Raw genomic sequence first — 23,982 nt, forward strand, 5'->3', positions numbered from 1 at the left:
AGGGCCGTCTAACTCCGTATCAGTCAATATGACTGTTAGTTTAGTTAATAATATAAGATTTGATACACCTCTTGTTAGTCTCGCAAAGAGAAGATTCAAGAAATAAAAGCAACGTTAAAATAAAAAAAAAAAAAAAAGTGTATAAAAAAAATTGTTGGAAACACCGGAATGAAATGAAAATAAAATCCATTGAAATGGTTGCATCCCCTTAGCTTGGATTTTCCCCTTAATTCTTTTGGCTACGAAAGATGCAATTGAATATTAAAAAGGCATTTTTTCGCGTTGTTTGCTGCTGACCAAACCTCAAATCAGCTGTTTCGGCAGCAAAAAGTTATGAGAAATGAAACGTTTCGATAGCAAAACGATAACTAAAAACTTGTGAAAACCGGAGCACCTTATAACGAAAATCTCGGTTTTTGTTCCAAAACGAAAACGAAAACCGAAAGTGAAAACCGGAGCATGCCTGTATATTTGTATTTGTTTACTTATTTTATATAAATATCTCAATTATATCATACAGTTCATTTATCCCAGTTTGTATTACATTATAATTAGTTACATATCGACATGCTTTCACCTTGACATGAAATTAACTCAAATTTGTGAAGTTACCTTAACATAAAGTACTCTAAAATTGAAAACCCAGAATTAACCAGGATTCCGAAATGTTTCAAAGATCAGTGGGAATTTTTAATAAAGCGAAATCAGTTAATTGGAATTATTCGCAAATACTATCTTTAAAACCAAATGTCGGCATTCAGTACCTGTTGTGTTTACGTAACACTAGCTTTTTCAACAAGCGTGAGTTATATAAAGTTCAAATGTACATATTCAGATGTATGACATCAAATGCACACACAAAATATTGGATAAGGCTAATTCGTGTGTTTTTTTTTTAATTTACGACAAGTAGTCAGTTTAATTGTTTTAAAAATTTTTATGTCGAAATTTTACTAACAAAAATACATACATATTTAAAAGCGAGGAAGTACGGCCTCGATAAGAAAAATTGTATTTAAATAATTTATTCATAACGTTTTCGGTACTTAGGAACGATTTATTCTTGATCTAGATTCTAGAATCTAGAACCTTTTAGTATATAGTAAATTGAAAAATAAAAAAACCTAGTTATGTACATGACTAGGTAGTTTTGTATAAAACGTTTATTTGTACATACATATGTATGTATAAACATGGACATAATTTTTATATGATTAAGGTACTACATTTTGGAATATTGTATACTGGGGTGCAACACCTTTAGCTTCAACACCAATTGTACCACTGTAGCACATTCTGATTTATAACAAGAAAGGAACGCTAACTTCGGGCGAAGCCGAAGTTTATATACCCTTGCAGTTAAAACCAGATATATATCGCAAACATCGGATATAGTTGGCCGATCCTTATGGGAATAGGAATATATAATCCAATTTATTACAATACAAAATCTAAAAAACGTCCCAAACTTCTATCTTCAAAAATACGAAAGTTGATATTTCTACCAAATACCATTTCCGATCGTTCAGTTATATGGAAGCTATGGGATATAGTCGGCCGATCCTAATGAAATTTGGTAGGTTGGATCAACTGACCAAGAATTAAATCTGTACTAAGTTCCAGCTTTCTATCTGCAAAAACACGAAAGTTGGGTCATGTCCGATCGTTCAGTTATATGGCAGCTATAGGATATAGTCGGCCGATCCTTATGAAATTTGGCATGACGTAATGTTTTGCCAAAAATAGCTCTCATGTCAAATTTGAACTCTAAAAACACCAAAGTTATACCATTTCCGATCAATCAGTTATATGGCAGCTATAGGATATAGTCGGCCGATCCGGGCCGTTCCGACTTAAATACTGCGTGCAAAGGAAAGAAGGGTGTGTGCAAAGTTTCAAGACGATAGCTTTAAAACTGAGAGACTAGTTCGCGTAGAAACAGACAGACGGACAGACAGACAGACAGACGGACATGCTCATATCAACTCAGGAGGTGATCCTGATCAAGAATATATATACTTTATAGGGTCGGAGATGTCTCCTTCACTGCGTTGCACACTTTTGGAAAAAATTATAATACCCTCTGCAAGGGTATAAAAATCGAAAATCGTATACCTTAAAAAAGTACATTTTTTGTTAAAACCGTCGCCATTTTTTTTTAGATCAAAATTTTTAAAAATCCCTCGTTCACGGACTAGACAATACAATATACTAACTCAATTTTTTTGAATTTTTGATGAACCGTTTTCGGGATATCATGTCCACCGCAAGACACCATCGAAAAAAGACGATCCGGGAATTCGGCTATAACATTTTTATTATGTAATCTTTTTTTTATGAAAAAATTTAATGAAGTACCCAGAAACATGTACTAAACAACGTCGGTAAAATATTTTTCATAAATATTTTCTATGGTGTCAAAAAAAAATCGATAAAATTCAATTTTTTTGCACGGCATAACTGTATATAACCCTTAAGGGGACCCCCCCCATTCTCGATTTTAAATTTTGACGATTTTCAATGGGCTGGCAAATGAACATAAATTATTTTTTAGGGTTGTAACTGTGCTTACATATATTAAGACACAAAAAGGAAGAAAATCATTTCACAGAATTTTTTTTTGTTTTGTTTTTGTTGTTGTTTTTTGTGATCAAAGAAAAGCCCTTCTTTTCGGCGGCGCATGTGATTTCCGCTCACTGGAACATCTGAATCCAAAAATTCCAACGGGATTAGAAAAAGTACATGTTTGGCTCTCGTATGAACTAGGATTATTAACTTCGCTCAAAAATTAACAAAATGGTGGACCTTTGAAATTTTTTTTTGGAAATTTCCATTTTTTTCAGCCACAAATCGAGTTGAAAAGTAAGCAAGATCTTCACCGATTCGATTTATCCTAGTTCATACGAGAGCTATATATGTATAGAATAACGTGTTAAAATTTGGAACCGATTGTATTAATAGTTTTTGAGTAACCTCATGCGCCAGTCGTAAAAACACTGTTTCGAGAAAAACGCGTTTTAAGGATGTAGTCTCATGTGTGAGGTTGAAAAAATCGATTTTTTTTTTCAAATATTTCGATAGTGTTGTTTATTAAGAATGTACTGTTAAAGTTTCAAATAAAAATATCAAATGACAGAGATATAGCCCATAATCGAGAGCGCGCCTACACCGAAAAGTATGAGTTTCTCGGTAGCGTCTAAACTTTAAACGCATTTTTCTCGGAACGACATTTTTGTGTGCGGCGCAGGTGATTCACAAAATTCTATGGTACCGATCTAGCTGAAATTTGGATATGTTGTTCTTAAAAGTAGCACCTCTGTCCCGTACTAGAATCATTTATTTTTAACTATTAGTTTTTTTTTTATCATTAATTTAAGATAAATTTTTTAAATTAAAAAAAAATTGTTTTTGTGTGTTTGCCATTTTGTTGTTTATTGATGAAAATATTTCATTCTAGTACGGGACAGAGCCATAAGCTTACAAATCAATAATCTATTCTAATTTTTTGTTTCGGATGACTCTAGCAGTCGAAACCACCGACTTTTTTTATATGCATACTTTGGCATGCTATAAAGTGTATTAAACTACACAAGAACAAATTAAACAAAATATTTTCAAATAGTTTATGATGCTTATAAAAACATATGTGAAAATTGAAACGATCGCATTATTTTTTATTACAAAAAAAATTTTTTGAAATAACCTTTAAAAAGTAGGCCGGAACATGAGACTACATCCTTAAGTTTTGAGACGGCTCTCGCCGTCGCCTGAGACTTCCACCATAAATCGGCTATATCTTCAAGAGTTTTTGAAATTTTTACTTGAAATTTTCAGGGAACATTCTTGAATAGTTACAAGTTCGAATTAAATTTAAAAAAAAAATCGATTTTTTAAAACCGAGAATGGGGGGGGTCCCCTTAAGTTCGTAACCTGGGGAGGCCAAGCTCTGCATACGGCAGATTAAACTCCCAACTAGAGGTGGGCACGATCCGGGATTTTTTCGTGGCCCGCGGGCTTACACAGGCCCGGAGCGGGCCCGGGCCTTAAAATTAAGATTCGTGCGGGCTTCGCGCAAAACGCCTTTGCAAAACGGCCCGGCCCGTAAAAACCCGAAATAGGCCTTAAAACAATTTTTATTTGACCGCGCTATTTTTTTTTATTCTTTTTTGTATTTTAATTGCTTATCGATGTTACTATCGATTTGCTTAAACAATATTTTACTTGTTTGCACACCACTATTTAAAATTTGGCGTCCTATTGTAAAATTCATAAACTTTGAAAAATAAAATAAAAATAAAAACATGAATTAGGATTAATAAATATGAACTTATATATATGTATACATAAATAACATGTCTTTTAAATTTTGAAATATGTTTTAATAAGTTTCGTGCCGGGTCGGGCCGGGCCCGGGCCTTGATGAAAAAGTTTCGTTTTCGGCCGGGCCGGGCCTCTCAAAAAAGATTTTGTTTTCGTGCGGGCCCGGGCCCCAAAATACAGGCCCGTGCCCACCTCTACTCCCAACCAATGCTAAAAATTACCAATACATTGGCGCGAGAATTTTTGCAAATTATAGTTACATTCACAAGAGGTTAAAATAAATAAAAAAAATGTTAATAAAATAATAGAAGTAATTAAAATTCATTAAAATAAAAAAAAATTATAGTTAAAAAAAAGCCCTCCGTTTTTTACAACAGCTTATTATTATACTATTACAATTAATGCAGAGCTACTTAAAAAATAATCTGCGAAAAGAATGAATGAATTTTAAAAACAAGAATGAATATCTTGCAGTTAAAAGTTTTTGGCAAACCAACAACAAAATGCATTCGGATTAGCACGATTAAGAAGAGAAGGGAAACACACAAAAATTGTTATTGTAATTGTAACAAAAGAGCATTTTTCAGCACCCCTGTTGTATACCAAGAAGGATTTGTTGAGGCGAACGGATATTTCCATGGCACATATGAGTCAAAACAAGAAAGGAAAGCTAACTTCGGGCGGAGCCGATGTTTATATACCCTTGCAGTTAAAACCGGATATATATCGCAAACATCGGATATAGTTGGCCGATCCTTATGGGAATAGGAATATATAATCCAATTTATTACAATACAAAATCTAAAAAACGTCCCAAACTTCTATCTTTAAAAATATGAAAGTTGATATTTCTACCAAATACCATTTCCGATCGTTCAGTTATATGGCAGCTATGGGATATAGTCGGCCGATTCTAATGAAATTTGGTAGGTTGGATCAACTGACTAAAAATAGAATCTGTATTAAATTCCAGCTTTCTATCTTCAAAAACACGAAAGTTGGGTAATTTCCGATCGTTCAGTTATATGGATATAGTCGGCCGATCCTTATGAAATTTGGTACGACGTAATGTTTTGCCAAAAATAGCTCTCATGTCAAATTTAATTTCTAACTCTAAAAACACCAGAGTTATACCATTTCCGATCAATCAGTTATATGGCAGCTATAGGATATAGTCGGCCGATACGGGCCGTTCCGACTTATATACTGCGTGCAAAGGAAAGAAGGGTGTGTGCAAAGTTTCAAGACGATACCTTTAAAACTGAGAGACTAGTTCGCGTAGAAACAGACAGACAGACGGACAGACGGACATGCTCATATCAACTCAGGAGGTGATCCTGATCAAGAATATATATACTTTATAGGGTCGGAGATGTCTCCTTCACTGCGTTGCACACTTTTGACCAAAATTATAATACCCTCTGCAAGGGTATAAAAATGTATTTAAAGCAGTGGGTGGCAAAACGCACACATGTTTAAAATTTGAGTGTATGCGTAGCAGAAAAAAACAATGAGAGCAGAGCGTAGTAGTTTTTATACGTTTGCTTATAGTTTATTTTGTGCTTATATCATGATATTCTCAAAGGGATCGGCCAACTATATCCGATTTTTGCGATATATCCGGCTTTAACTGCAAGGGTACATATATCAACTTCGGGTCCGCCCGAAGTTTTCTTTCCTTACTTGTTTATTTTATTTTTCGTTAATTCGAAAGTTTGAATGGGCACTTCAATAGTGTATTTTAATTTAAAGAAAGCTTTTCTAGCATCAGTTATTAAACAAATGGAAATCTACGCTTCCCTATCTATATTTTTTATGGAAAAAAAAACTTGTTCCAACCCAATTTCTGAGAAAATTTTTTAGTGGGAACATTTAGATTTTTAACTTTGGACTGTCAAATGAGGCCAAAAAGGAAGCAATGAGAGAGATTCTAAGAGTGTTCCGGCAGCCCTGTGGCAGAATTTCCTACCTTATGCACGCGTGCTATGGAAAATGAGATTTTGCCCCCCACTGATTAAAAGTATGGTAAAATTTTCCTAAGGTAACATTTATATCGGTGCATGCCAGAATATGTGAAAATAAATAATCAACAGCGAATCTTATTTGAAGTGAAAGAAGTAAAAAGGTGCTCTCGAATCAGAATGAGATAAAAACCATAAAAACTTCGGAGCTAAAGATCTCCGGCTTTACCCAAGTTTCTATAGCTATAATATGGAACAAGAAACTCGAAAATTTTGCGCAGATAAGTGAACTGCCCAGTGAACTCAAAGCAAATGTACCAAAAGCAACGGTATATCACAAAAAGCAATGCGCAATAATGCGCTTTGAGCGAATCGCTCATGTTTGACAGTTATTATTTCGAGTGTCTGTAACTTGCCTGTATGCATGATCGCTGGTTTGTTTTTTGGTAGCTTGATTTCAATGACTGAACGTACACTTTAACACAAAAACATAAAGGATGAAGTGTTATGTGAAACATTTTACATTCTATTCTTAAGGAAGACGAAAGTGCCGTGGAAGGGTGTCTATTTTGCATCACCTGTCGAAAAGTTATAAAATTTGTGGCTGGCCACACATCAAATTTGTCTTGGCATAAATGTTGTATGACATTAAGACAACCAAGAGAAGTGACGAAAGTGTCGGCAACAGACAAATCAGAAGCTATTCAAAATGCAGTCAATGAATTGTGCAAGATTGTTATGCGATTTCATCAGTAGCCGAGCCGGATATAAAAGCATGGTGCAGTTTTTTTTATCGAAACTGGTGCCCCCAATGGGGATCACATAGTTGTGGATGACTTGCTGCCTAGTCCATCAACGTTAAGTCGAAAGGTCCACAAAGACGCTGAAAAAAGGGGTTGATATCATCGAAAATTCAAATTGCAACAGATACTGCAGAGAAAAGCAGCGGAGAAAACATTATAACTAAAATTAATAAAATCCTCAAAATTTAATATTGAAAACATTGTTGAGCTCATATTTGTAATAGATAGGGGCACTTCAAACTTGCAGCTCGCCTTCAATTTGTTTTGTGCTGACTTCAATTAAAAAAATTTGTGTGCTATGTGAGTCGAATATATCATACATCTCATCAATTGCAACATTAAAAATAAAAACAAAAGTTGTTGACATATGGACAACAAATTTGACCATATGGCACAAGGTAACGTTTTTTTTGTATCCCCCGGCTGCAGGCTACAGACCTGGCCGACATAAAACATCAGTGTGTTTTAAAAAATTTGTATTTTAAAAGAACGTCCTGCGTAATATACGTCCTGCACAGAAATGAACACTTTATCAGAGCCGTCACCAAGCATAACATATGGTTCAAAACCAGAATTTTTTTCCCAACCTTAGTTGCTGCACCATTAATTAAGAACTCTAGAGAATCCCCAATAGAAAAAATAGAACAATATTCTAGAGAAAGGGTTATTATAAGTCTTGATTTCGATGTACAGCAGTGGTAAATGAAAACCGTTACCCTCTTCTGTCAAAGGTGGCATTGAAGATTCTTTTAATACCTGCAAGTAGTGCACCGGCTGAAAGAGTATTTTCATTAGCAGGTAATATCATGACTGAAAAGCGGAATAAGTTGGGACCAACATCTATTGACAGTTTACTACATTTGCACTCTTATTGCAAGCATATTAACAAGTCAGAATACGCACTTGTAATAATTATAAGCATTTGTTATTTTTATATTAGTCACTGAAGACGGCAATTACTTTTATTTTTAATTTACTTTTTTTACGGCAATTTACTTTTATTATATAGGGTAGGAAATTCTGTCGCAGCGCTGCCGGCACACTGACAGTATAAGCACGCTCACATTTTTTAGAATTTCTCTCACTTACTCTCGTGAGATGACAGGTGCTTGTAACTTTCTCTCATTTGAGAGGCAAAATTAATACCTATTTGACATAAAAATGAATTTAGTCGACGTTCAGACCTCACTGAAGCAAGACTACTTTGTTTATTATTGGGAAATCATAACTGAAAAAAATGTTTTCAGAAATTTGAGAGGAGCAATTTTTCTTTATAGAAAATATGGATGGAGAAGCGCAATGCTTAATTTGTTCAAGAATAATTTCTAGAAAAGATTATTTAAATATAAAAAGGCATTATAATAGTTTACATTCCAATTTTTCTGAATTTACAGGGGAAAATCGAAATAAAAAGCTGTTAGAATTAAAAGCATTTTATTTTTTAAATTGCATAGCTGATAAGGATATAATAAATAATAATTATAATACAATTTGTAATAAAATTGATGAAAAAAATAAGAAAAATGCTTCATATGTGATGGCACTCAGCTTAGCAAAGCATGGTCGCCCTTATGATGACGGAATATTTTGTAAGGAATTAACTTGTGATATCCTTCAATGTTTTGGGGAAAAGTGCCGGGAGGCATTAAATCTTTGTAAAAATATACCCTCGTCCCGGCGTACAATAACACGCAGGACTGAGCATATAAGCCAAATTATACATTCTGAGGCAAAGAATAGACTGGCTAATTCCAAATTTTTTTCTTTGGCTCTGGATGAAAGTACTGACATAAATGGTATATGCCAACTCATTCTTTGTATAAAAACGATTCATGATGATTTTAATATTTTTGAGGAATTTTTTACTGTTGTTTCATTACACGGCAGTGTAACAGGAGAAATATTATTTCAAAGTATCGACGATAATTTGTTTAAATTCGTAGATAAAGAAAAATTATCTTCTGTATCCACTGACGGAGCCCAAGTCATGAAAGGACATAAGAAAGGACTTGTAGGGATATTAAAAGAGCGTGGAATTGTTTGTCCCACGTTGCACTGCATCATACACCAACAGGCCCTTATTTCAAAACACTTAAATTTGGTAAATGTTATGGACATTACAATTAAAATTATTAATAAAATAAGAGGTGGGCACAATTCATTAACACACAGGTTAGTTAAGGATTTTTTAAAAAGTGTTGACGCGAAATATTCTGATATTTTACTGCACACTGAAGTACGATGGCTCAGCCGAGGTCGTAGTTTTGAGCGCCTTTTCAATTTGCGAAAAGAAATTATAAATTTTGTTCAATTAAACCCAAAATTAATACCAATGGACTTCACACTCATTTGGAAAATCCTGATTTTATACAAGACTTAGCTTTTCTCTGTGATTTTACCGAAATTCTTAATAAATTTAACCTAACTCTGCAAGGGAAAAACAAAACAATTTTTTTTTTAGCTAATATCATCAAAAATTTTAGTAGGAAGTTGGTAATATTAATTAGTGAACTGGAATCAGGTAGTTTTTCTAGTCTGAAAAAAACATCAGAAACATTTTTAAATTTACAAATAGAACCAAAATTAAAATCTTCTAAGTATGCAGAAATAGTCAAAGGAATTCATAGCAGTTTTTTGAACAGATTTAATGATTTAAAATTAATCCAAAGTTGTATTGAGTTACACGACAACCCATTTACATGCAATATAGATCAATTCAACATTCCTTTTCAAGCACAGTTGAATAAAATGCGCAACGATTTTAATGTTCCATTGGACAGTGGTGAAAAGTTTTGGAAGAACATATATTTAAAAAAGTAACCACTTTTAAGAGACGAAATTTTGAAACTTTACTCAATATTTGGTACCACCTACAATTGCGAGGTGGCATTTTCAAGCCTAAAACTCATTCAAAGTCGGCAAAGAAATAAAATATCTGATGTCCATATTGCTGACCTTTTGCGTATAAAGGAGTTTTCTGGACATATTAATATTGATAAAATAATAGAATAATTTTAAATTTATTTTTTTTTTTTTAATGAGCATGTCCGGCTTGTTTTATGTCCGTCTGTTTCTTCACAAACTTGTATCTCAGTTTTAAAACTAATGACTTCTTTCCTTTGCACGCATTATATATATAATTTTTTTTTTTGTATAATTTTTTTTTTTTTTTTTAAATTGTATTTTGCATATTGGTTTTTATATTAATTTGTTATACCCTTTTATATATTTACAAAATATTTTATAAACAAAATAAACCAACAAAGTTTTTCTTTCAGTGCTCTCAGAGAGCTCTCTGAGAACACCTTGCTCTCTTTGTTTTTTGCTGCCTACGCACACACTCAAATTTTAAACATGTGTTAGTTTGGCCCACCACTGAATTAAATACACGCAACGAAGTAGCAAAACATGGCTTTTATTTTTATCTCACATATATGTATGTATGTATGTATATGTGCATACTCAAAAATAAATATGTATGCATGTATGAAGCTAATGCAAGAATAACAACAACAAACGTGTCTCTCACATATTGTTTTTCTCAAGTGTTGCGCTTTCAATTTCGCTTATTCCTTTTGCTTTAGCATATTGATCGGCGTCAACTCATGTATACATGCAGAAAAGAGCACGAACTCGTTTTGCGAGTGTGTCTGAAAATATCAGTGCAAGGCAACGAACCTTATTTAATAGTGCCGATCACACTCTAAGTGCCGTAAATGCACAAATGATTCGGGTACACTTATTATTTGGGTGTACCCTTGCTGTTCTCTGACGTCTACCAAACTAATATTAATACCTTCGAATATGCTTATGTCGGCGTCATCTGGAATGGTCGGACTCAATAATTAATTTTGCTAGGGCTAGGCCCATAAGAATGTCTGAGCAAATTATGTTTTTTGCTAATATGATTTCTAACAAAAAGGTGTCCTTTTGGTCGTCTATAAATTTCCTCGTCGCCCCCTCCGTCTGGTCTACGTAGTTTTTGTAGGTCAATATGGTTATTACGTACGTTTTGACAGTTTTAATTTTAAAACTTTTTAATTTTATATGGATCGGAACTCTCAAAACATAAAGTTATAGCGTTTTTGATTGGTAGCTATAGGATATAGTCGGCCGATAGCTTTTAAACTGACATACTAGTTAGCATAGAAACAGACAGAGCGACAAACGAAAATGCCTATATCAACTCAGGAGGTGATCCTGATCAAGAATACATATACTTTATAGGTCGGAGATGTCCCTGCAAGGGTATTAAAATAAAAATATTTTTACAAATTTAAATTTATAGAATTTAATTTTTTGAACGAATTTTTTCAGATGGGCGAACCTTTATTTAGATTTTTTTTAGATTACTTACTAGTGGATGTCTAGTGGAGTCCACTGCCACGGCGCCTTTCTGCCCCGTGATTCAAGTACATATTAGAGAGGTACCTGAATCGGTACCTTTTCAGGTACCTTTTTAGAGGTACCTGAATCGATTAAAAGTTTTAATAAGTGATTAGCGCAGGAAATGCGCAGCCATGCGCAACAGAATCAATTGTAGCCTTCTTTGCCGGAGTTTTCCTTGGGCATAAAGTTGATTTTCTGTTTTCCATGCTGTGGTCTGCCTAAAACGATGATTCCGATGATTCCGGGTCTCTTTGAATCTTTGATCAAAAAGTCTGAGAGCAACCGTTTGCTTTGTTCGTATAAAAATTTTGAACCCGCTCAAATGACGAATTTTTATTTGTACAATTTATCCTAAGCGAGCGACGGAGTTCAATAAATACCCAAAACCCTTACTCTTTATTGTTACGCTGAATTTTATATAATAAATATAATAGAAAATAAATGATTAAATAAAAATTATTTTTTCTTAAAAAAAATTACACATTGTATGTTACCACTGTGCATCGAACAGAATTGAAAGTGTTGAAAAGACTTTTTAATCGACTTTTTCGGTCGATCGGTCTTTTAATGAGGGTCTCTGTGCGAACGTCAATCATATCTCTCAGTGAGCGATGTTCATCATTTTACGAATCTCTTAACGTAAAACGCTCAGCGAAAAACCAAAATCCTGCTCTGAGAGAGAGTGATTGTCAAACATTTTTTCGGTTGTTCTCAAAAACTGAACATAAGGAACAAAAAGGCTAACAGTTATTTGCAAGCTATGATTAATAGGCGGAAATTGTAAAAAATTATTTTTTGATGAAAAATCAAAAATAAAATTTCTCATCTCTATTTAGGCGTGTTAGTAAATGCTGGCAAACTACATTCCCATTAATTAGGCTATGTAGAAAAACTACACCGAGCATTGTCCTACAATTTGTTAAGCGAGGTAAGTTTATAAGTAAGAGTATTTTATTATAAGATGGAAGGTGAAGATGTGCATCCCAGTTTAGACCTCTAATAGAAAAAATTACGAAATTCTTTTGTACGGGGGGACTCTAGACACATGAACCGTACTCCAGTATCGGACGGACCAATGCAATAAATAATGTTTTGGTTATGTACCATATAGGTCAGTAAATTCTTTCGACCACATTTTAATGAAACCAAGGACTCCTTAAGCCTTATTAACCATTGAAAAAATATGGTCGCAAATTTAAGTTTAGTGTCTAAAAGGAAGCCAAGATCATTAACCTGAGCTAATTTTTCTAAGGCAATCTCATAAAGAGCATATGAAGCCTGCAGAGGGCAAGAACGATAAAAATACATAAGCATTAAGAGGTTTGTAGAAATCCCAGCTTACTCAAAAAGAGTAAGTGATTAACTGAATAAAATACTTTTTCAAAGTCGGTGTAAATAACATCTGTTTGACGTCTCTTTCGAAAGCCATCTATGACAAAGGATGTCAACTCCAGTAAATTTGTGGTGGTGGAGCGACGCTTAAGAAGCCATGCTGACATGGAGAGATGATCGAAGAGCAAATATCTTTGGAATTGCCGACAATTTAGAGATGCCTCTGTAATTGGCAGCATCGGAATTTTTCCCTTTTTTATGTAGGGGAATTATGAAATATTCCTTCCACTTAAGGGACAAAATCGAGGTTTCAAAAGATAATTTGAAAAGTCTTTGAAGTGGTTTGCACCGAGCCGTGGCACAATATTTTAGCACACAGCCTGGTACTCCATCGGGGCCTGGCGAATGGGCGAATAAATGGGTTTGACCCTTAGAAGATCAGATAATAAGCTATTCTCGGAGAAAAGCGGACGGAAAATAAGATTTGTTGATTGAATGTTGTAGGCTTAATGCTGATCAGTCAATTAGGCGGAGAATAAGTTGTTTGAAAAAATTCTGCGAACAGATCGGCAATGGCGTGATCAGAGGTCGCAGATGAATTTTTAAACGTTAGCAGAGGTGGGAAAGATACATGTTTACGCTTTGTGTTTACAAAATTATAAAACTGCTTTAGATCCTGAGTTAATTGTATCCGGCAGCGGCGAAAATAATTCCTGTAACATTCAGCGTTATGCACGGTAAAATTTGAACGAGCTAGTAAATATCTTGAAAAAACAATACTACTGCAGGTTTTTTTTATAATTAAGTAAAAGCTTATTTTTAGTATTTTTTAGGTTAGTGAGGCACCTTGTAAACCAAGGAGGATTTGTTGAAGCGGACGTATTTAAAGTACAGTACAATTTTTCTAAGGTGACGTTAAGATCAGTGCATGCCAGAATATCGGAGCAATCATATGATCGATAAAGCTATTAAGTTTGTGAAAATCTGCTTGAAAACTTGATTGATACCAGGAATGGTATCGTGCGGTGATATAGATCCTCTGGGGTGGAAAGCTCTGGAGAGAGTGGTACCATCAGGATCAAATACAAAACCTTTGTCTAAATTCCGACCTAACAAATTTCTAACATGGTTAATTTGACCTAGGGACATGTCAAACGTGCCCGCGGTGAAGTCATGGTGTGTTATAAGTGATAAAGATGATGAAATATCGACATTCGCCACTTTAATTCTGCTGGTCATTATCAGTCATAAGATCAAAAACGGATTGAATAGCGGACAAGTGATGCCAATATGTGGGCGGTTCGGACGAAGGCGGTATATATGAACATGTAATGTATAATGATTTTTCGGACAGAATTATTTTAACGCAAAAAATTCTCTCACCAAACTCTTGTGATTATACAAAATACAATTTGTATATACAATTTTGCCTTATACAATTTTATTTCGGAAAATTGTATAATGTTCTCCACCTTTCTATCGCTTTTTTTGGCTTTGATATAAGCCGAGATATCAATCTCTGAAGTATCAGGGGCAAGCCGAGAAACAAATATATGTTTCGATGGAGGAATCACCTGTAAGGGTTTTGGTGTCGCAGGTACGAAAACTCTGGAATTCCCTGTTGGGTGACTCTAAAGGGGGTTTCATTCACTAGGACCTGTGGTATCACTTGAAGAAGGACATATCAGACAATTGCTCATTTTCCCTAAGAAATTCGGACGGCGAATTGTTCTCAGTTCTAGCCCTTGGGGTGGCCAGAGATATGAGCGGCTGCGTTAATGTCGGCAGGTTGAGGCGGTTCACAACCAGCGGATTTCATACGCTTAGGGGACACATTTAGCAGCTGAAACTGAGCATCAAGCAGACAGAGCTGGACATTGATTTTACGAAAACCTCTTTAAATCCATTTTTAGTCTGTCTCATAAACGACCTCTTTTTTCGTGGACAGCACGAAAATTAGCACAACAATAATGTAAATCAGACCTACGGGAAATGGAATCCAAAACTGAGGCAGTGAATTCGGCACACTTGGCGGGTACAACGTTTTCACATAGCCAGCACTGGAAGGTAGGCTGGGACGAGGAGATTGCCTTGTTACAAGACTTCATTGAACAGACGAGCTTAAATTCCATTTTAAAAATTCTGTCATTCACACAACTTTTGTCAAATAAGTATCCGGAAATTCTCATTTTAAATTTTCCCGCTGAGAATATTTCGATAAAATTTTTTTCCCAGGTTGGCACCACTGCCACTATTCTTTCAATTTTTATTGCTAGGTGTTATTTAGTTTGCTCACGGCGTCATTAGGAACAAGTCAACCTTTTGTGTGCGTTGCGATTTTTACTATGGAAAAATACATTGAACAAAGAGTTCGTGTGAAATTTTGTGTTTCCAACGAAATTTCTTGTGCCAAAACGTGGGAAATGTTGAAAAAAACATTTGGTGATTAAACCATGTCGAAAACTCAAGTTTACGATTGCTATAAATCGTTCAAAGAGGGGGCGAGAAGAAGTGAACGATTTGCCACGTACAGGACGGCCTTTGATCTCTTCAACTAAACAGAACGTCGACAAAATAAAGGAAATGGTGCTCGAAAATCGTCATTAAAGTTTGCGAGAGATACCCCAAGAAATGAACAAGAAATTCGTCGCAAAAGACCAGATTTGTGGCGAAATAACTGTTGGATTTTGCACCACGATAATGCACCAGTGCACAATGCGATCATTGTGAACGAGTTTTTGAACAAAAATTCAACAAATATCATCGAACAACCACCGTACTCTCCAGATATGGCCCCGTGTGACTTTTTCCTGTTTCCAAAACTCAAATTACCACTTCGTGGAAACCGTTTTGAGAACATTGAAGACATTAAAACTAATTCGCATCAAAGAAGACATCAAGACAATCAAAACTAAGTTTATTGTGGTCCTTATTTATTCCGTTTGGGCCATTAAGGCTAGGTTGCTCCATGATATTTGGAGAAAATTACGAAAGCTACGACTGCAAAGTTCTCTTGAAGACTAACTTAATATTTTACTCCGGTTCCACCGCGAGAATTTTGTAAAACACAACTTATGTTAAATTTTTTTTTTAAATATTATTGAAGTATGTTTTATTAAATAACCAAGGTTTTTGCATATTAACTTTTTTGCAATAATTTGTTTTGTTTGGAAAACTGAGTGCGTCTATCCCAAGACCAGCAGTGTATATCCGATGTTTCCGGTTTTAACTGCAAGGGTATATAAACTTCGGCCTCGCCTCGCTTTCCTTTCTTGTTTTAGATATTTTTTGGTTATGTCGTTAATTTAATACTTTCCTTAAATATTTTGGTTCTTTAAAAAATTCGACGCTCGAATTTGTCACCGAAATAAATACATATATAGTATATAAAGTAAATTAAATTAATAAATTATTGACTGAAATATACCGATTGAACTATACCCATACTGCAATAAAAAAAAACATGTAATTTGACTTTTTTCCTTATTTTTTTAGTACCTGCCGAAGATATTTGGCGTGGAGTTACGGCCGTAAGCAACGCTGGAAAAAAAAGAGGCCGCGGTAAAGGAAGTGGCAAAAAGGTGGCAAAGGACCTTAACAAAGGCCAAAGCCTTGGTCTTGGAAAAAACAGCCGTGTATGGCCTGGATTAAATTCTCCTGTTTTAAAAGGCTATGAACTTGTCCATTCTCAGAAAATGACCGATAGTAATGATAAGGTAAACGGATATATGAAATTACGTGACTCAATGAGCAACTTCAAAATAATGAAATTAAACCCGATAGACCGCGGGTGGTCTGGAAGTAAAATGCCCGGTCGTAGTATTGGACCCCCTGATAGTGTAGGCGAGGAAGAATTTAGCTCGTTTGATACCCGAGTGTTAGAGAACAAAATTGTTTTTATTATGAAGGGAAATATGGGAAGGAAACGAAGATATTCTGTTTTGTCGGTAACAGGAAATGGCAATGGGTTGGCAGGATTTGCTACAGCTAAAGCACCAGAAGTACGAACCGCTCTTCGAAAGTCTAAGAATCGGGCCGGTCAAAAACTCATTAATATCAACTTGTGTGAAAATAGAACAATATACCACGACTTTTATACTGCATTTGGAAAAACCAAAATATATTGTTTTCAAAAACCTGATGGATATGGCTTAATATGTCACCGGGCTATACAAACGATTTGTAAGGTTTTAGGAATAAAAGATTTATATGCAAAAATTGAAGGCTCTACGAATGTACAACATATAGTAAAGGCTTTTTTTATTGGTGTAATGCAGCAACGATCTTACCAATATATTGCAAATGAAACAAATCTGTACGTTGTTCAAAAGCAAAAAGCAAAAAGTGGGTATACCGACGTCAAAGCCATACCACATTTACCCTCAACGAACCCGTATAATGCTGCAGATGCAGATTATATGCATTTTACACTTGGTAACAAAATTGTTTTAAAAGAAAATAAAATATTCCCCTTTTATTTCAACTCTAAAGGACATCAATTATATCAAACAAAGGAAGAACGATTTCGAAATCAAGCTAATGTTCGATTGCGCGATTTGGTTAATTCTTATGTTTAATTAATAAAAAAACTTGTTAAAAAAAATACTTTTCAAGCTTTTGTTTTTGGGTATATGGTTAAGTTTTTTAAAATGTATAGCCGTTACTCTCGTGGAGTACAAGAGTACAAATATAACATCGTGTGAGTGTATGTAAGAAATCATCTTCGACCCCGTAAAGTATATATCGAGCACTATTTAGAAGAAAAAAAACTAAGACTAGAATATAGGGCTCTATTTATTATTGATCAGCATCTTGATCAGATTCATGTTCGTCTGTTCGTATGAATGCGTGTATCTCAGAGACTATAAGATATATAGCTATAAAACTTGCTCCTATAATACACCCAGTCCTTTTTTTACGCGATTGTTGGTTCTGCCACTAATCGCGTAAAAATGGTATCCGCTAACTAAATGACTAATGACTAGATTTGCAATAATTGATACACATAGAGTAATCGCAATCGCAATCGCGTTAAAGTGAAAAATCCGCGTAAAAATAGAAATTTGCGCTGCAAAAATATCCAAAAATAAAAGGACTGGGTGTACTATCAATTTTCCAAAAACTTTTTCCTTGGCTAGTAAGAGTAAGTGAAACGCTAATCATGATAATTTGATAATTTTTGACGCCCTCCATCAAAATCCCCCAATCAAAATGTTATTAGGTAAGTTTTTTAACTTTTTAAAAATCATAACCATCGAACCACCGAACTGAGCAAAAAACAACAGCTAATCAAAACAAAAAAAAAAAAAAAACTGGGCAACCTAATATAAGCGAAAAGACGGTGAACTACAATTTATTAGAAGCACAAGACAAGCTTTTTAAAACAGTTGTGATGTGCTAAACCAAAACTAGTGCATTGTTTTTAGTAAATAAGTGCCACGCAATGAGCTCATTGAGCAACGATCAAAAGAACGAGCGTAGAAGTTAGTGAAACAAAGAAACGGCTTCTACTCCTACTTTTCAACCCGCGATACCGGAGTGGAAAAATCGGCGATTAAGAGCACCCCGGCTTTACTGACCGCTGAAACCCAAAAGGCAGGGTCTTGCTCACCCGCTCTGCTCACTTCGACTCCCGTGTCATGGAGTTCGCAGTGTAAAACCCCCCCCTCCAATATCGGAAAAAAATTTCGCAAGAACAACTAGCAGGGCTACAATTTCTGCAATCACAGCGACAACCACTGCAAATCAAAATACCGCGACGTCAACGACTACAGCGAGTACAAAAACAAAAACTTCGGAAAGTGCCAAAGCGGCCACGGCCACACAGACTGGAATGGATCGCTACATCCAAATTAGGCGCAAACTTAGCCCGCAGAGTACTCAAGCAGGCAACAAAACAAAAATTAACCGCGTCCAGAAGATCGGCGAAGAACCAGACAGATCCACTAGTAACAGATTTGCCCCACTGGCGCAGGTAAAGGTTGCCGTATCAATGTATTGGGGTGCCGACCACTGCACTATGGTCCCAGTGCGGCATAAAATCGAAAAAATTATGAAACTATTTTTTGAATATGCACACAATTTTGATAAACAGACATTCCAAATAAATATAATTATAAATTTTTTTGAGCTGTATTGCAACCCTGTTAATTTAGCGCGGTCATTTAACCAGCTGATTCATTGCAATCCTGAAACTTGGAAATTGGCGGCAACTTTTAATTGTGTTACAATTGGCTTAAATTTAGTGAAAATACCAGATTAAATGTGGAAAACAAAGATCAAGGTGTGAAAAATCAATAATAAAACTATTTCGTGTTCTCATTACATTTGTGTCTGTGTTGTCAAATGTTTTGTAAGTGTCTATTTAGCAGGAATGTGTAACAAAAGTAGTTCTGTTTTGTGGAGTTTGTTACTTTTTCAGCGCATATCGGCGCAAGCCTGGTTCACTAACCAGGAGAAGTTACTTATAAATATATTTTTTATTATCAATCATTCAAAAGTTACATTTAAAATCTGTCCGGAATTATGAACAATAATTAAATTTTTTAATGATACCTTAGCTTAATGGAATATTGAGTAATATGTTATAATGTACAAATATGATTTTTGCTTGTCCTACGAACTACTTTTAACTTTAATTTTTGTTTAAGCCTTGACGTTTCAATTAGAATTTTATGGTGAACCCTTTAGTGGGCGTGGATAAATCTAGAAATTCGAGTGGCAAAGGTCCAGTGGGTGAGTCCGTTTCAGCCTCTTAGTGGTGTAGCTGTTGTCTAACAGGTTATAAATATATAGGAATACAAATTTAATTGGTCTTCTTTGCCCGTTTTTGCCACTTTTCGAAAAAACAATACATGTTGCAGGTGTTTATGAGTTCTCTCATGCAGCGCTCCTCGAAGTTTGGGGGGAGAGCCACCGGAAAGACGGCGCTGTTAGAGGTTTAAATTAAATATTATAACTTATAGAACCACATTTAGTAAAAGTTGTAGTTCTTTTTATGAAAAACTTAAAATTAAGTAAAAATGACAGTATGGCCAACTCTTGATGTAGGGGGTGGTCAAATTTCCAAAACAATAAATATTGAAATTCGAAAAAAATAGTTCAAGCATATATGCAAAATTTTAGCCCAGTATATCTAAAATTGGAGTTTATGAAAAAACAACGGCACTTTCGCCCCAAGTGGGCGTAGTCAAATTTAAAAAAACAAAAGAATTCGAAATTCGACAAAAATAGTTTAAGCGTATGTGAAAAAATTTGAGGCCAGTATTTCGAAAACTGGAGTTTCTGCCAAAAAAAACTGCGTTTCGGCCCATAGTACACTGGTGTAAACCAGGACTGCAGAGCACTTTTAGAAAAATTATTACACGTACCAGCTATAAAGCAGCAACAAATGGTATTAAGGGGTTACATACCTTTTTTATTTTCAAAAAAACGAAAATTTTTAGTGGTTTATCTTGAAGAACAACTCCTTGAGAACATTCTCCCAAATTTTCATAGAGATTGGAGCAGTAGAAAAAAAGTTACAGCGCTCCTAAACGCGCGCCTTGTCGCGGCCTTGCACTTAACTTGAAACTTTAAACGCGAATATCTCGAAATGGTGTTTCTTAAAAAATGACTTTGCGGTGACATGGATTGGCGGAAAACTACTGAACCGATTTACTCAAATTTTTTTTTAAATGTTCGTAATGAAATTTTCTTGTGCTTGAACGATCGACTTTTCACGCGCAAACTTTTTTTTCGGCGAAATAAATTTTTTAGTGAAATTTCTAGAGACCAAAACGTTCATTTTTAGCATAAAACGCTGCCATATCCAAACAAAAACAAAAAATTTTAAAATCGATCGTTCAAGCACAAGAGATTACTCTAAACTAATGAAATATTTTTACTTTTATGGTTTAAGGGGTTATATACAGTTGTGATATATGAAAAAATCGATTTTTTTTTTATTGCATATTCTTTAAGTATATTCTATTGGGTGTACTCCCACAAAAATTGATAACGATCGGAGCATTAGATCCGAAGCTGTAGCTATTTATAGCACACTATCTGCATATAAAACTTGAACAAACTTAAAACTTTAAACGCGATTATCTCAGAATCTTTTTTTTGGGCAATTACCTTTGCGGTGGACACGATTACTAAAAAACTACTAATCCGATCAACACCAAATTTTGACCACATATTTATTATGATATTAGCTAGTCCGTGAACGAGGGATTTTCCATTTTTTTGAAAACTCCCTTTTTAAAGCACAAAAAACGAAAATCTTATACCTTGAAAAAGTAAATTTTTTGTTTCAAACGTCGCCATTTTTTTTTTAATCAAAATTTTAAAAAATCCCTCGTTCACGGACTAGATAATACAATATACTAACTAAACTTTTTTGAATTTTGGATTTCGGATGAACCGTTTTCGAGAAATCATGTCCACCGCAAGACACCATCGAAAAAAGACGATTCGGGAATTCTGCTATAACATTTTTGTTATGTAATATCTTTTTATGAAAAAATTTAATTAAGTACCCAGAAACATGTACTAAACAACGTCGGTAAAACATTTTTCATAAATATTTTCTATGGTGTCAAAAAAAAATCGATAAAAATCCATATTTTTGCGCGGTACAACTGTATATAACCCCTTAAGTTGACCTGTTTGACCTGGGGAACTGTCACCGCAAGGCTCTAAAAAAAAAAAGGCCTCTAAGGGAAACAGCCACCCCTTAAAAACTATTTAATATTTTTCCACCAAATTTTGCACAAACATTGTTAATAAAGTGTACTATCAAAAAATTAAAACATCCGTGTAATTAAATAATTGCTACATACCTAAAAAAAAATCCGAACTTTGCTCATTTTCTTCGACAAAGAAGGTATATAACCCCTTAAAGGAACCTACAAATGGTAGTAAACGAAATCGAACACGATGTTACCGCCGCGAAAAAAAACCGCCCTTAAAGAAATGGCTTCGCCGCCAAGAATGTTATTAATATTCTAAATAAAGATAAAAAGCCACAACCCCTCTTCAAGGTCGAGCTCGAGCCAGAAAGCAGGTCGCTGAAGAAGAACGAAGTCCACCCAATCTACAACCTGCAATATCTTTTGCATCGGAAAATCACTGTTGAAGAGCCACATAAAAGAAACGGTCCAGTGCAATGCACTAATTGTCAAGATTATGGACACACCAGGTCTTACTGCACACTTCGGGCTGTCTGTGTAGTCTGCGGGGAGGCCCACAACTCCACTCACTGCGCTGCAAACAATGACAGTACCGTGAAGAAATGTGGAAACTGCGGAGGCAACCATATGGCAAACTATAGAGGATGAATGGTGTATAAGGAGTTGAAAAGTCGCATGCGTCAAGCGACCGCAACGCGCAACCAAAATCCACAGAATGCGTACATCGCGTCAAAAACTACGCCAGACGTCTTCTTCGCCAAAGCTGCGAGATCCTCATTCGGTCCACTGCTCTACGATCTGGAAGGGAAATTCCAATTCAGCCTAACTCTCAAAGCGCTCAACAGGCTCCAGAACCGCCACACAGCAAAACGGAAACTATGATGCTTACCCTCCAACAAAGTATGATCAAAGATTATAAAGTACATAGATGGGACATCTCATACAAAGAAAAATTTTCTATGGCGGGTTCCAGCAGTGGAACCCGCTGGAACGAGCGGGTTCCATTGCGCGACAAGCTAAGTTTGAGAAATTTTTCGCGCAACAACGAATGAGGAATAGCCGCGTGGTAGAATGCTTGGCTGCTGTGCAAAGTAAAATGAGTTCAAACCAGGCTCGGGAGATCCATTTTTTTTTAATTTTAAATCTATTTATATTATTGTTTTATTATTTTAATGTGTTTTCCTTAATTTATAATCCAATAAAAAAAAATACAAAATTGTAAAATCACCTTAACATCGTCTCAGTTCGTAGTGGAACCCGCTGTAAAAATGTCTATAAGTGCGGGTTCTACGGCATTTTGGCAGGCCGCGTCGTGGAACCCGCTCTCAAATGTTTTCATTTTTTCCGTCGTGGAACCCGCTGTATAATGAAAACATTTGAGAGCGGGTTCCACAACAAACGCCTGGCAGATGAGATAGGGAGAGAGAGAATTCTATTTTTAGATCGTAACATCTTTGGAACGATGAAAGTTTGAAACGTTGTAATCGAACCAATGTAAGAGTAAAGAGATCAGAAATATCTTTTACTATCCTTACTCGTCAACTCTGTTTTTGGTATAGATTCTAGCGCCTCCTTTAACACCAATTTTAAGTATCATCAAATTAACTTCAAGGGTAGCCTAGATGGATAGTGCGCGATCCTTATTCATGGGGTCCTGGGTTCGACTTCATCAGCGAGCGGTTGTTTCGATTTTGATAAAGTTTTAGTTTTATGATTCTTTTTATACCCTTGCAGAGGGTATTATAATTTTGTCCAAAAGTGTGCAACGCAGTGAAGGAGACATCTCCGACCCCATAAAGTATATGTCAAATCATGTTCGATGTTGTTGTTCTTGTTTTCCATTGCGGCGCAACGAGTTCCAGCCTTGTGCACACTTGGAGTTCTGGTACGCAACTGCCAGCGTCTAATTCTCTACCTCCTGTGCATACTACCGGACCTCGATCGGCGACAGCGACACAACGCTGTCGCCTCGCTACAAAGCGACAACATCCTAGCAACGGTTGCCTGGCAACCTGGAGGACTCTGGGACACGAAAATGTGTATTCGCACACACACACACATACATTCGCCGACACGGCCATCCTGACCCTAACACGACCTCGTGTAGAAAATAGCAACATTCGAATTTTCTTTCTTTCTTTTAATTATTAGACTGAACATTAAATAGTTTCATAACAAAATCCAATTTTCTTATCTTAATTCATAACAAATTATCATATTGACAGTTTCACAAAACAGTATTCAGTTCCATAACTATAATTTTGTTTCATCAATTCAATTCAATTTTCTTTCTTTCTTTACATTTCTTTGTTTTTCTTCTTCTTTTATATAATCCATTCTTCCTCATTATTCACTCTTATAGTCGCATAATCAAATACCCCACACGCCATGATCAAAACAAACAATATGTTTTGCACTTGTGCTTGCATTATATTTTATGGACTCAGTACTCTGCCATTTTCATCGGCCAGCAGTACAACTTTGTCACCCTTATTGGTGTAC

General features: G+C 35.4%; 1 protein-coding gene across 1 annotated transcript; it reads left to right on the forward strand.

Moving 5' to 3' along the window:
• Positions 1–574: 574 nt before the first annotated feature.
• Positions 575–17,410, forward strand: mRpS5 (mitochondrial ribosomal protein S5). The gene is made up of 2 exons (XM_043211835.2): positions 575–801; positions 16,301–17,410. Exons 1-2 carry the CDS (start codon positions 666–668, stop codon positions 17,380–17,382), a joined length of 1,218 nt encoding a protein of 405 aa, XP_043067770.1. The 5' UTR covers positions 575–665; the 3' UTR covers positions 17,383–17,410.
• Positions 17,411–23,982: the final 6,572 nt, after the last annotated feature.

Source organism: Drosophila bipectinata, chromosome 3R (genome assembly GCF_030179905.1).
Source record: "Drosophila bipectinata strain 14024-0381.07 chromosome 3R, DbipHiC1v2, whole genome shotgun sequence".
Taxonomy (NCBI): domain Eukaryota; kingdom Metazoa; phylum Arthropoda; class Insecta; order Diptera; family Drosophilidae; genus Drosophila; species Drosophila bipectinata.